Genomic DNA, 15064 nt, shown 5'->3' with positions numbered 1-15064 from the left:
TTGTCCAGGCCGGAATATAGTGGCTGGCGTAATCATAGCTCATTGTAACCCTGAACTTTCGGGCTCAAGTAATCTTCCTGCCTCAGCCTCCCAAGTAGCTAGGACTACTTGCTGGCTAATATTTTTTTTTAATTTTTTGTGGAAACAGGGTCTTGCTATGTTGCTCAGGCTGGTTTCCAACTCCTGGCTTTAAGTGATCCTCCAGCCCCAGCCTCCCAAAATGCTGGGATTATAGGCGTGAGCCACCACACCTGGCCAATTCATCCCATTATTTAATATAATCTCTCCATATAGGAAAGTATAGGGAAGGAACAGCTCCCAAGAATTACAAGCATATTATGAGTGGTTCGTAGGATTGTGTGCCTGGTTTAAGGGAAAGGGGGAAAAAAGGTACATTACTGCAAGTTATATGGGAAGGTGGCATGTCTTCCACTTTAAAGCAGGATAAGCAGCAGTGAGGAATAGCTACTTGATTAAAGCCTCATAAATACTGAAACAAGAAGTAAACTCGGGTTTCCAGGTTCCTTTTGTACCACTACAAAACCCCTTCAAGTCACAATACAGACATTTTAAAGAAGCAAGATGCCTGCCTACTAAGATCTGTTGGGCAAAGGAATATAATTTTCAGCATTCTGCATTCAGAGCCTGCTACAATGCTGTCTGGTTTATTGTTAGATAATGCCTATAGTTTAGCTTTCTGCTGCCTCTGTCCAATGAAACCAAAATCCAAAATCAAAGGATACGGTGATAGGGAAACCCAGGAAACAGTTTCCTTCATACCCATCCCACGCCCACAGTATACATTTAGAAAGCTGCACTACATTGCAACCCATCACTGAGAAGCTAAACTAGGGATTTCATGAATAGGATCTTTCCCTTAGCCATTTATTTTATTCCCAAAAGTTTTAGTGCATTTTCCTTTCATTGTTTTTTTTTTTTCCTTCCATTCTGGCTGTTGTGTGATTCCTACATCCCCTCTCCTCCCTTCCCATGCTAATTCTGAAACTGATTCTTGCAGAAGTAAGTTTAACTTGATGCTTTAACGGAGGACTTTGCTGAGAAATAGCTGTTGATATGCTTTGAGAAAGTGAGCTGATGTTATACTCAAAACCTCTAAACCTCTAAAAGGAATAGTAATGGACTAATGCTACAAGGCGGCTCCAGCTCAGTTTCCAAAGCCCAGACAAGACAGCTTTTAGATACCCGAACCCTAGTGCGTTCACTTATTTTGGAAATTTCCTCAGAGGATCCTTTTGATGTGGGCTAGGGCTAGAATCCCAGATGTGACTTAGAGGAGCACTCAGCTGTATGTTATGTTCTGGACCCCGCGTCCCCACCTACTTTGCCCACAAAGAATTTAAAAATAATCCCTGCCAGTCACTGAATTTTTTGTTCTGTGACCATTATTAAAGTGCATATTTAAAATGGGAGGTAAAAATGGTCAAAGCACAGATTAAGAATGGAATGGCAGAGTGTCGATGAAGTGGAGTAAAGGCTGATAGGATTTTTAGACTCGGAGAACTGAAAATCAGTTCTTGTTGAACTTGTGGATGTTGACCTTCTGGGGGGTTTGCATGGCTGTTGTACCCCTTTGGCCCTCTTAACTACCCTGCTACATCCAGTAACCATCTTTTCAACAATCTTAGTTTGGGGACTCAAATAAAGCTTTTGTGTTCTGTTCAGTGAGGTGGTTTTAAAAAGAAGAGAAAAGGAAGACCACTAAAAAGGAAGTAGACACTGGTATCTTAACTTCCCCTGTTCATTTATATGACTGATAAATGCCAAGGGCTTGCCTTTTTATTTGCAGGAGCTTGAGTGCCTCCAGGACCATCTGGATGATTTGGTTGTGGAGTGCAGAGATATAGTTGGCAACCTAACCGAGTTAGAATCAGAGGTAAGCACTGTGCCGCTTACTCATCAGAGGAGAGTGGCTACCAGCAGCCAGGGCTTTTTTGCTTAGTTCTACTGTTTATAGACTCTGGAGAGTGCAGATTCTGTCAATCAAAAGAAACCTGATCAGATTCTCCCTGTTTGCACTGTAAAGAAGCATATTGTGTTGCTTCCTGAACCCTTTCCTTCTTCTCTCTAGAAAAACATTCTATACAGCCCTTTGGTTTTCTTCGTAAATTAGAGTTATCATTAGACCTGTCTTGTTTCTCCCTTAAAAAAAGATAACAGCTATACTTTAAATCTCTTAATCATATTCAAAAGTAATCCCATTCACTTAGCTCTTTTAGTTAGGTCATTTGGTAATGTTTGCGTGTTTAATAAAATAAAAGCCGAGACTTCGAGTTAAACATGGAAGATTGAATACGTGTGTTTATCCCTGTTCCTAAAACCCACTAAAATATTAAAAATAGGATTAACAACTCTCATAAGAATAGGCATATTATTTAGAAATATAGAGACGATTGAGGGTGGGCAACTAAAAATGTTAAAGTTGTTTTGTGGCAGCAGAAAAAAGAGAAGTAGGGAATTTTTTTATCATAAGCCTTTTAGTACTATTTGAATTGACAAAAATTGACAATTCATAAAGCTACATTTCTCAACTAGTCCTTTTTGCTTTATAGTTTTCAAAAGTTTGTTGCCTTCTCTCATCTTGTCATCTCCTCTCCCATTCTCATTGTCCTTGTGGGCTTATGAGGACAGTCTCAAGTGTATAATTCTCTAAAGAAGATGTTATTTCAGCAGCTAGTGCTGCACAGGGTTACTCTGCTTAAGGGCATTTAATATTTTCCCAGAAGCAGTGGTTTGTCATCTGGTTTGAGGGCAGTGATCTAGCATATGAGCTTTTAAACTAAAAGTAGATGTTAGTCATCCCTGTTTTCATTTTGAACTGCTTGGCATTTTGGAAAAACTCCAAAAGCTTTACATAGTCTAATATTATTGCTAAATGTTTTTTCATCCCGCCTTTCTTAATTCTGCCTTTTGTTCATTCGTAAAGAGGAATCTGCCTCTAGAAAATTGGCCTTTCAAAGTATAGTGGAGGAGCAATCCTATTTATTCTGGGGCTATCTAATGTAAATACTATAGTAATTTCTAAATGTACATATTAGATTATTTACTCATCAGATGCTAGTGATTCAGAAAGAGAAACTGCTCCTCTTCCACCCCTGGCTCTTTCTAAAGCAGAATTATTAATATATTTAATCTTCTACAGGATATTCAAATAGAAGCCTTGCTGATGAGAGCCTGTGAGCCCATCATTCAGAACTTTTGCCACGTAAGTGATATCTGAAGGAACAAGGGTTAAAAACAGAACTCAGTTCATTGGGACTCTGGCCCCCAAGTGTGATGGACTCATCAGCGTACATTACTCCTGAGTGATAGCCAGCTTTGACACGTTAAAGTTGGAAATAGAAACAAGATCAAGACAGAGGTACCACCATCCTGAGAAACCCTATTTGATTAGCCTTTGTAGGTGACCAGGTGTGTGGTTAGCAGCAGTTGGTGAGATACCCCTTATAAGAAAAGATGGAACAGGGATACATCTGTTAGTTAGTATGGTGAAATTGTTTCCAGTACTTCAGCCCAGGATTGTTAGCAGTAACAGTGGCTTCTCCTTCCACTTGTTTCCTTGTACCTCAATATTGAGTGAATTCTATTGCTTTATTACTTGTTCATTGATTGAACTACCTAAATCGTGGGAGTGAAACGTACCCAGCAGCCATCAGGATATGACAACCAGGAAGTTATGTTAGATATCCCAGACGCCAGCTGCTGGCATCATACAAGGAAAGTGAGTACTTACAGCACCTATTCTTGTCTCACGCAGAACAACTTGCCGTGTAAATTTTATTCCACTAAATGTTTATCCTTGAAATGTTTCTATCCCTTGTACTTTTTCAGGCTTATTTTGATACAATTTGTGATAAATCTTTTTTGTGAAGGCTTCTAGAATCAGACCTATTTGCATTTTTCGTGGGCTGGGCTAAAAGTTTTGTTCATTCATTGTTACAAATGAAGTGTAAACGTGCACTGTCTTTCCCAGGATGTGGCAGATAACCAGATAGACTCTGGGGACCTGATGGAGTGTCTGATACAGAACAAACACCAGAAGGACATGAATGAGAAGTGTGCCATTGGAGTCACCCACTTCCAGCTGGTCAGTGACACCTGGCTGCTGATTTCCTGTCTTAGCTACATGGATGGTTATTGAACCCCTTCCTCTTTTGGAACATCAAAGCACCTCTGATGTTCTGTGAAAAGTCATTTTTTCCCAAATATGTATATCCTATTTTTATTCTCAATAAATGTGGCTTTTATCTAATATGGCCAGGCACTTTGTTAGGCTCCTTGAAATGTAATGATAAGTAAGACATAGTCCCTACCACTAGGGAGCATATAGTCTAGTGGGTTGGACAAACAAGCAGGCATTTTTTGCTTTGGTCACATTGCACAAGGTGTTTTAGCCTCTCCTTCAACATTTAGTATCATTGGAATCTTTTGTGTAACTGTTCAGTGCAGTGACCCAAATGTATGTCAATATACTGGACTTTAAGCCTTTTTTTTTTTTTTTTTTAATTATACAACCTAGCTCTGGCATTTGAATAAGATATTGAGAACATACTCTTCATAGTTACCACATAAAGCTAAAGGAAGTGTTTCTGGTATAGCAAGCACTTCTTTCCAAGGAAGATAAATCCAGTCCACTGTGTTAATTGACCTCTTCTCAGGGTATCTAGCCTACCTGACTGCAATCAGCAAGTGTTAGGGAGAATCCCAGAAGTGCCAGGTGCTGGGGGATGATGGTGAGACAGAAGCCACCCCGCCCTGTGGCCTCTAGATTCTAGTAGGAGAAAGATACACAAACAAGGGTACAAATAAATGTATAGTCTCAGGTGCTTACAGAAAGAAAAACAAAGCAGAATAAGGGGTTGGAGGGTGAAGGAGAAAGGGACCTTCAAAAAGAGAAACTTGAACAGAAACCTCAAGGAAGTGGCAGAGCAAACCACACAGAAAACTTTCTGCAGAGGGAACAGCATGAGTGTGATTGGAAAGGCAGCAGAGCCAGTGTGCCTGAGCAGAGAGAGCAATAGAGAGGTTGGCAGGTGACGAAGTCTGAGACAGACAAGGCAACTCACGCAGGGCCTTGTGCGCAGCTAGCTGTATGAATAAAATGTCACCCACCACTGTTGACTCCAGCTGGCCACAGAGCTTCTGATTTTCTTTCTCTTCATCTTTCAGGTACAGATGAAGGATTTTCGGTTCTCTTACAAGTTTAAAATGGCCTGCAAGGAGGATGTGTTGAAACTTTGCCCCAACATAAAAAAGAAGTATGTAGCTTTTAATTGATTGATTCTGCTTTCCTAAAGGCCCTCTTAGCCGCTGAGTGAATATCCAAGATGTCAGGCAGCCCCCTGCTGTCTGGTAGGATTAGCCTGGAGGCCTCCTGCTATCTCCTTTAGTAGTGTGGCTAAACGCTTGAATTGTCTGGACAGATCTTCTTTATAGCTGCCTAGAGCCACAACTGGTGGTGGTAGTTCTTACATGCAGAGCCCATAGGCTAAAGAGGCATTTTTAATTTTTCCAGGTTCAGGCTAACTGATGAAGCAGAGATAGATTGTGTACTTAAGAGAAGCAAGTTGCGGTGTGAGTAAAAGGAATGAACTGACTTCTTCCTGGCGTCAGCCCATATGTCATCTCTGAAACGCAGCAGAGGCTTTTATCGAATTAGGTATCTAGTGAAGAAGCAAAAGCTTTCTTTATTCATTTAAGAATTAGGTCTTTGGCCGGGCGCGGTGGCTCACGCCTGTAATCCTAGCACTTTGGGAGGCCGAGGCGGGCGGATTGTTTGAGCTCAAGAGTTCAAAACCAGCCTGAGCAAGAGCGAGACCCCGTCTCTACTAAAAATAGAAAGAAATTAATTGGACAACTAAAAATATATAGAAAAAATTAGCCGGGCATGGTGGTGCATGCCTGTAGTCCCAGCTACTGAGCCCAGGAGTTTGAGGTTGCTGTGAGCTAGGCTGACGCCACGGCACTCTAGCTTGGGCAAAAAGAGTGAGACTCTGCCTCAAAAAAAAAAAAGAATTAGGTCTTGGCTGGGTATGGTGGCTCACACCTGCAATCCTTGTACTCTGAGAGGCTGAGGCAGGAGGATTGCTTGAGGCTAGGAGTTCAAGACCAGCTTGAGCAAAAGTGAAACCCTGACTCTACAAAAAATAGAAAAATTAGCTGAACGTTGTGGTGCAGGCCTGTAGTCCCAGCTACTCGGGAGGCTGAGGCAGGAGAATCACTTGAGCCCAGGATTTTGAGGTTGTAGTGAGCTATGATGACACCACTGCACTCTAGGGCAACAGAGCGAGACTCTATCTCAAAAAGAAAAAAAAAAAAGAGGTTTTAAGGAGGAGACTGATAAGCTTATGTAGTATGGCTGCCCAAATTCGTCCGTGTTGCTCTTTGAGAGGCACATTTGTGGAACACATTTCCCTTCATATAAACCAAGTTCTTATTTTGCTCAATTTTCTGTACCTTTCAGGAATTAGTTTTCATAGTACATCAAAGGCACAGTCCCAGAGTTCAGATCAGCTTTCCTCTGTGGTCACATGTTTTTAACAAGTGTTGAACTGTCCTTGCACACATGTGCCCTGTCTGGCCTCCCTTCCTGTCAGGAATGTAGTCAGCATTCAGACTGCTGCCTGACCTTTATGACATATACAGTCAAATCGTGCCTTTTAGCACTCTGATAAAAATAGCAAGGCTTACAGGAAAGATTCAAAATAGGGGGTCCTGAATTCTTGGTAAATGGGGCAACCCCCACCCCAGCCCAGCTCTTAGGCCATCTGCCCTCGTGTGGCTCCCGCCAATCTCAGGCCTCTCCTTTCCTCGGCAGGGTGGACGTCGTGATCTGCCTGAGCACCACCGTGCGCAACGACACTCTGCAGGAAGTAAAGGAGCACAGGGTGTCCCTGAAATGCCGCAAGCAGCTCCGTGTGGAGGAGCTAGAGATGGTAATGCCTCTGCTCCCAGCAACCACAAGGCCTAGGAAGTTGGGGAGAAGCTAGGGCAAGGTAGAAGATTCCAGCCACTGTTGCAGTGGTTAAGACTTGGAGTCACTGTTTTGTTTTGAGCGATAAAACTTTTTTTACCACACATAACTGAAAGTCCAGCTGTAAGAAAAGCTCTAGGCACATGATACAATCAGTATATCAATAATATCCTCAAGGATTGAGGTTCTTTTCCTCTCTACTCTGCTGTCCTCAGCATCAGCTTCATCCTAAGGCTGGTTTCCCTCGTGTTTGCCCAGTGGCTGCCTGCAACACCTGGCCAACTGCTCCAGTTTTCATCTCCAGCAAAAGGGGCGGGGGAAGGTTAAAATTAAGGTCCTTCCCTTCAATTTGATTGTGTCAGGTTGGAATCGTGGGATCTCTGCCCACTCCCAGACCAACAACAATCTCTAGGGGAAAGCCATGCACTTCAAGCTTCCCGTTCATGGAGGAGAAATGAATACTGGAAAGTTACCTACAGTGTGCACTGTAAGAGGAAACTCTTGCTTTACTTTTGAAGTTAAGCATGACCTGTGTTAAAAAGACAAGTAAAAATATTTTTAATATGTTTATGCTACAGATCATACTAGTTTCACCTCAGGCTAAGCAAAAACTAGCAATGGAGAGCAAACACCATTAATAATCCAAAAGTTACTTATCATATTTTTACATATAGTGGCAGTGATCAGTGAGAATTCTAAGTGGAGCTGGCCTTAATGTCCTGTTACATTAGAGATTTGTGTTAAGCTGGAAGCTTTGTAGAGATTTGTGTTAAGCTGGAAGCTTTGATTCCCTAGCTTTGAATCCAGCTCTTTTAGTAAAATAATAATGAAAGTAGAACTCAACATTTATGTAGTGATTTTAACTTTCTAAAGTGGTTTTCTTTTTTTTCTCTCTTCTTCTCTAAATTGGGTTTCACATAATACTATCTTACTTTATCTCACAGCAGTCCTATGAAGGACTAGACATTGCATCTCAGGGTAGATGAGGTATTCTGTTTTACTAAACAAGGTCCAAGGCCATGTAGCTAGTTGGTGGCAGAACTGAAAGTAAACCCGATTTCTCCTGCTGCATGGCCTCACTGCTGCCACTTTGCTGTGTAGAAGTTGGAGTCACTTGACAAGATCCAGTCAACAGATAAGTCGGTAGAATATCTGCCATCTCTAGTTTAAAGTAAGCTCACTTTTTCCATGCTGGCTCCCTCTCATGCAGACAGAGGACATCCGTCTGGAACCAGATCTATACGAAGCCTGCAAGAGTGACATCAAGAACTATTGTTCTGCTGTGCAATATGGCAATGCTCAGGTAACTTTTTGCTTTTATTTTTTAATTGTAAAAGTAATGTGAAGGTAACATTTTAATAATTAATCCTTTGGGTGGTGGGAGAGGACCCATCACATCCTATTCAACCTAATCATCCCCTCTTAAGCTACACCAGACTGCTTTCCCAGGGTCCTCACCTGCTCTCCCCTCTTTCTCCTTACTCACTCTCTTCCCTCTTTCAGATTACCTCATCCTTACCCACCTGTCTGCCTGGTAAAGTCCTAATGACCCTTTAAATGCCGCCTCCTCTCTGTGGCCTTTCCCAACTCTCTGCACCTTCATAATTAATAATTCCCTCATTATGTTCCCATTGCACAGAAGTTCTTCATTAGCGGTCACATAACAATCACCTAGGAAACTTTTTAAAATACACAGGAATGGGGTCTTATCCAGTATCACCAGGAATGAAGGGCAGACAAGTGATTTTTTAAATGTTCTCCCTATGACTCAGCTACCTCTTCTAGTTAAGGGCATTGCCCTGGCGCTTTTAGCCTTTGAGAAAATTACTTCATTGTCTTTTTGTATCTACTAATGCTCACCTGAGTCTCATTTCTTGGTAGTTTACCTCTGATAGGTTTTAGAGTTTTCTGTTTATCTTTAATGGCCTATAATTTCAGTGCGATGTGATACGGTATGGTTTTTTTTTTTCCCCCTTATTCCAGTTGGCTCTTTCAGTCTCAGAATTTACATCTTTCTACAGTTCTGGGAAATTCTCATTGTTCTTTCAAATACTGCTTCCTTTTGCCTTCCTTCAGGAACTGCGATTAGACGCTTGGAGCATCTGAGCGTCTCCTCCATGTCTCTTAACTTTTTCTTTCATGCTTTCCATTTCTTTGTTTCTTTGTACTGCATTTTGGGTAATCCTTAATTCTATTTCCCAGCTTAATAATTTATCTTAAGCTCTGTCCATCCTTCTCTTTAGAGAGACCACCAGTTTGGTTTTGTTTTTCATTTCCTAGGTCGCTAAATGGTTCTTTTCATAACTACCCGTTCTTGATTCTTATTTACCATTGCCTTCTGTGGTGTTCTGAGGATTTAAAATATATTTTTGAATTCTCATTTTGATTGCCATATTACCTTTTTCCCCTAAGTTTTGAGTCCTTGGTTTACTTTATTTATCATCTTTCTTATGATATGTGTTCCTCAACTAGTCAGTGATTCCTGGTTGTGCCTTGAGCATTTCCTAGAAGTTGCATGACTTCATGCTACATACTTAGCTGCCACAACTTCCTACCTGCTTTCCTTCTTTACATTTTCTACAATATCAAAAGGTTTGTACAGGGAACGGAAGATTTCAGGGTATACTTAATTCACTATCTTAAAATCCATCCCATGACACTTTATGCTTTTGTGTTATCACTCATCTTTTTTATCATATTTATTTATATAATTTTGCCCTGTGGGATGTATTTGCCAAGGCTAAGGGTTGGGTCTCACTCATACCTAGCATCCAAGAGTCTATTTTCATGTGGTAAATGGTGAGTTGAACTGAATCTCCTGGCTTGTGCCTACTGTCTAGTCAGAGTTGTTGCCCCAGGCAATGCCCAGAGGCTAATGTATACCCCCAAAAGGAATCTTGACAAGGAACAGTTCTAGAAGGCAGACGAAACCAGGAATCCTGAGTGAGTTTCCTTCCCTTTAGACTTCAGTGCAGCCTGCTAGTCATCCTAAATTTTTATACTTTGGTCTGCTGTTGGCCCTAAGGTTGTAAATCTATAAGTATAATTCTCCTTGGTGGGGAAATCCTGAATCGTGTTCCTGAGATCAGAAATGGAAGGTATTTGGATTGAAAAAATGGAGAGTACACTAAGAACTGAATACTTTAGTGAGAATACATAGATTATCCATTCCTGATATATCTCTCAACTTGACCAAATCTCTTATACCATAGATTATTGAATGTCTGAAAGAAAACAAGAAGCAGCTAAGTACCCGTTGCCACCAGAAAGTATTTAAGCTACAGGAGACAGAAATGATGGACCCAGAACTAGACTACACACTCATGAGAGTCTGCAAGCAGATGATAAAGGTGAGGAATCCAAAACCAAGGGCTAAGCACAGCATAAGTAAAAATAACAACATAAACTTCTTTTAGTTTCACCTTGTTTTACACAGCTAGGATGGTGGTGCTCAAAGTGTGGCCCCTATACCGGCAGCATCAGCACCATCTGGGAATTTACAGGTTTTTGGGACACTCCCCCCACCCACCACCCCCACTCCCTCTACAGAATCAGAAACTCTGAGTGGTGCAGGCAGTCTGTTTTAACAAGCCCTCCAAGTGATTCTGGTGCACAATCAAGTTTGAAAACTAGAGAGCTAAGATAACTAACCAATGTAAATATATGTCAATAAATATATGATTGGTTTTGAGAGCAGTTAATGGCAAGTGTACTAGAAAAGCCACCACTGAGTGTCCTGATCATCCATCTACCAAAAATAGAAAGAAATTAATTGGACAGCTAAAAATATATAGAAAAAATTAGCCGGGCATGGTGGCGCATGCCTGTAGTCCCAGCTACTTGGGAGGCTGAGGCAGTAGGATTGCTTGAGCCCAGGAGTCTGAGGTTGCTGTGAGCTAGGCTGACGCCACGGCACTCACTCTAGCCAGGGCAACAAAGTGAGACTCTGTCTCAAAAAAAAAAAAAAAAAAAGAAGTGTAAGTCTCTTTAACTGTGCCTGATAAAATTGAGTCATATGTAAAAGTGGAAATGTCAGGCTCTGATTTGAGAGAGCTTTGCAAGGTTTTATAGAAATCAACGAGCAATCCATGTCCTCGTATTAAGATATTAATAGATTATAATCACATATGCTTTAGAGAACTGGAAACAGAACTGGGAAGGGAGGCTTGATGCTGAGATGTCTCAACCAGCATTTTCAGACATAATGGCACTTTTAAAGACTTGAGGATTAGCAAAATAGAGATGAGGTTTATTACTAGTCCAAAATTGATCCCTTTAGGACAGAATAAGTGTACAGGCGCTAGCCCCACAGTGTTTGGCAGGATTTTAACCCTTATAGTTAAGATGAACCAGATGGGTGCTTTCCTCACATCTCTCTTCACATTGGTTGGTGGGTAATTCCTAGGTTTTTCCATTGGGGTTGGGTAGATACAGCTTTAGGGTTGCATGGCCACCTGGTACATCGGTACATTTGTGCTTAAACAATAAGTAAACTCATGAGATGCCATGTAATTTAACATGACTGTGTACATAGGGAATCAGTCCCATGCAAAGTAGGAACCAGTGAGGTCATAGCGAGAACTGCGAGAAATACAGTAGAGAATAAGTGAAAAAGGGAACTTGGGCTGAATGCTTATTCAGACTTACCTGCTCCTCTTGTACCGTGCAGTACCTTCAGGCTGCTGATTTCATTAGCTCTTTAATAGATGTAAGAGTGATCCCAGGTGGAGTTAATTGCCATATTTGGATGGCTGTTTCTATAATACTTTGTTTCTTTGCAGAGGTTCTGTGCAGAAGCAGATTCTAAAACCATGTTGCAATGTTTGAAGCAAAATAAAAATAGTGAATTGATGGATCCCAAATGCAAACAGATGATAACCAAGCGCCAAATCACCCAGAACACAGGTAAGATCTCAGCTTGGCTTTTCTGGTCCCATTCATTATAGCTTACTTGGAATTAAGTGGGCATATAATTACCTAATTAAACTACAAACGCTTTGTTGCCCATGAATTTTAAGGGAGGAGTCTGGCTGTAAGGAAAATGACTTACTCCTTTGAAGAGTATCCAGAAAAATGGAAATGAAAGAAGAAAACTAGGAAACTGCCCTTAAAGAATGTACAAAAGGAATCAGGACTAGAGTTCCTTGAAAAGAAAAGTCTAGAGATTTAATAAAGCTTCAAGAGTGTGGCAGGAGAATACATGGTTGATCTGTTCTAGAACAGAGTTTCAAAACATTGTAAAGTGATAGGCAAGGTGAGTTGGATACTATTTGCTTCTCATTGTTTTAAAAAATATCTTTGATGGGGAAGGTTGCTGATGTCTGCTTGATGACTACTTAGAATATTAGACCACAAAACACTGTAGAGTAGAAGGCTTCTGGGGACCCCCAGAAGTACTCTTCGATTAAATCATGTTGCGGATTAAAAACAGTGTAGTAAGGGCCCAGTAAACATTTATTGAATAAATAAATCAGTGGTTATAGTGATGGTCATTGACATAATATGCCCACTTTTAGAAGGTGGATTTCTAAAAATTTGTGAATCCAGGTGGAATATTTTATCATGTACTCACTGCTTTCTGCTCTAGATTACCGCTTAAACCCTGTGCTAAGGAAAGCTTGCAAAGCTGACATTCCTAAGTTCTGTCACGGTATCCTGACTAAAGCCAAGGATGATTCGGAGCTAGAAGGCCAAGTCATCTCTTGCCTCAAGCTGAGATATGCTGACCAGGTAAACTGGCCGGGGCTCTCCACAGAGGTGTATTTATGGAGCCACCTCTGTCCCTGGGAATTTTCCCTTTTAAAGTCCCTACCTTGCTCCTATTTTCTCAAGACCTTTTTAATTTCTTTTTCTTTTTTTTTCCCTTTTTTCTTTGTTTTTTTTTAAGAGAAAGTCTTGCTCTATTGCCCAGGCTGGAGTGGAGTGGCATCAGCATAGCTCACTGCAGCCTTAAACTCCTGGGATTATAGGTGTGAGCCACCATGCCCGGGTCCCAAGACCTTTTTCATACCCTCCCCAAGCCAGGGGTTAAGGGGCCAAATCAAAAGGTAACGTTTTCTGATAGGCTGGTGTCTTCTCCCTTCGTCACATGCAGCGCCTGTCTTCTGATTGCGAGGACCAGATCCGGATTATCATCCAGGAGTCTGCTCTGGATTACCGGCTAGATCCTCAGCTCCAGCTGCACTGCTCAGATGAGGTAGGGTTTGGGTACAAAACTGTGAACAGAGCTGATCTGAGAAGTGTTTATTGGAGAAACGTTCTTTACTTTCTTCCCCTTGAGCCCTGGATCCATGTTTAGAGGAAGGTTCATTTTCTAGACTCCCTCCGTGGTCTGAGTTCTTGTCTCTGACACTGAATTAGGCTTGATGTTAGTTCTTTCACTCAACAGTGTTGGTTCCGTTTTTCCCTATTGAACAGGGTGTTCTTTTACTATAGCTGTCTATATATAATTTATTCTTCACTTCTCCTTTGTCTCTGTAGTCAATTCAGAACACCCTAAGACTTGCCTGAAAGATAAAAGTACTTCCATAATAGCTCTAAAGAAAGGCCTATTCTTGGAAATTATTGGACTTCCTAGCTAGAAAAGGCCATATGGAGAACCCTATTTAACATGCGTCAGTTTTAAGAGATCATAGCTAAAGCGATTTCACAGAAGGTCACTCATAAAACTTTACAAAGAAAGTTAAATTTTTTATCTTCGCTCTGGGCTATGTTTTAGAACCCCTGTGTCTGTGTGTGTGTGTGTGTGTGTGTGTGTGTGTGCGCGCGCACACGCGCATGTGCTTCCAAATTGTGATTTTGGGGTTGACCCTAAACCTCTATAAATGTCAAGCATTTGTTTTTAGCACTTTACTGGGCTATATAACCTTCCTCTTGTGTCATGAAGGAGTAGCCATCTTTGCGACAAGTCCTGGGATCTGACTCGAGTCTCAGAGTTGGCAGCATAAAGAGATGTGCATTTACTGATTTTCAACTCTGTGTGCCAGTCATTGTAAAGGAGAAAGGAGCCTGGCATCCATTACAGGAAGGGTGGGAAATCCATCAGGAAAGCTGTTTGAGACGAGCCCTTGGCTCATTTGTGGGAGGATCACCAAATCAACGCATTTAGAGACCAGGGGTTCTGGTGATAGCAGTGATGGGCCAGGGAAGGGGGGGCTCAGATAGTGCAGTGTCCAGACCTGATTGGAATCACCAGACTCTTCTGCTTTTGAAACTCTCTGAGCATTTCTGTGCTCAGAGGGTAGTCTGGCTTTTTGTGTATCTCCTGAACAGATCTCCAATCTATGTGCTGAAGAAGCAGCAGCCCAAGAACAGACAGGTCAAGTAGAGGAGTGCCTCAAGGTCAACCTGCTCAAGATAAAAACAGAAACATGTAAAAAGGTAACCACCATCTCCTTTTTTTCCTCACTTTGTTTTCTCTTTCTTTTCTCTTCTTCCTTTTAATGCTATAGTCTGCATATCTTAGTACTAAAATTGAAAATCTAGGGTGGGTGTTATGGCTCATGCCTATAACCCAGTGATTTGGGAGGCTGAGGCCTGGGTAACATAGAGACTCCATCTCTACAGAAAATTTAAAAATTTGCCTGGCACGGTGGCACCCTCCTGTAGTCCCAGCTACTCGGGAGGCTGAGGCAGGAGGATCACTTTTTTACCACATTTTAATTTGGTCTTTGACCATTAAGCTCCTATAACTTGAATATTCTTTTCGCATATTCCAATTATTTGTGAATACATCTGATCCCCGTGACTAGACATGACTAGACATTCTTTAGGGCACTGTAAGTGCAATACCAAAGCAAAATGTCAATACCAATATAGAATAAGTGTTGCACATTTGTGGAAATCAATGAAACTAAAACTAGTTCATTCCAGAAATGTCACCTAAAAACAAATTTATCAAAATATTGCCACAAAACATACATTGTCTTGCAAATTAAAGATGAAATAATATACTCGATCTTTTTTTTAAAAAATGTTTTTAAAAAGAATTTCGTTGGCGTTGTTTAATCATTGAGAATGTAAATGTATAAATATTTTCATCTGCTAAAAATGTTTCTTTTTTTTTTTTTTTGA

General features: G+C 41.1%; 1 protein-coding gene across 1 annotated transcript in view; it reads left to right on the top strand.

Annotated features, from left to right (window-relative positions):
- GLG1 (golgi glycoprotein 1) overlaps nucleotides 1–15064 on the top strand; it is a 132195-nt gene that overhangs the window by 107771 nt on the left and 9360 nt on the right. The window contains exons 10-20 of the mRNA XM_012641511.1: nucleotides 1787–1894; nucleotides 3161–3223; nucleotides 3992–4105; nucleotides 5188–5276; nucleotides 6836–6953; nucleotides 8202–8294; nucleotides 10204–10341; nucleotides 11773–11896; nucleotides 12579–12721; nucleotides 13086–13187; nucleotides 14264–14371. Coding sequence (XP_012496965.1) covers nucleotides 1787–1894; nucleotides 3161–3223; nucleotides 3992–4105; nucleotides 5188–5276; nucleotides 6836–6953; nucleotides 8202–8294; nucleotides 10204–10341; nucleotides 11773–11896; nucleotides 12579–12721; nucleotides 13086–13187; nucleotides 14264–14371 — 1200 coding nt within the window. The remainder of the gene's footprint in view (nucleotides 1–1786; nucleotides 1895–3160; nucleotides 3224–3991; nucleotides 4106–5187; nucleotides 5277–6835; nucleotides 6954–8201; nucleotides 8295–10203; nucleotides 10342–11772; nucleotides 11897–12578; nucleotides 12722–13085; nucleotides 13188–14263; nucleotides 14372–15064) is intronic.

Source organism: Propithecus coquereli, unplaced genomic scaffold, assembly GCF_000956105.1.
Source record: "Propithecus coquereli isolate 6110/MARCELLA unplaced genomic scaffold, Pcoq_1.0 Scaffold165, whole genome shotgun sequence".
Classification (NCBI taxonomy): domain Eukaryota; kingdom Metazoa; phylum Chordata; class Mammalia; order Primates; family Indriidae; genus Propithecus; species Propithecus coquereli.
The sequence above is the reverse complement of the archived record's forward strand: the minus strand, read 5'-3'. Positions and strand labels throughout refer to the sequence as shown.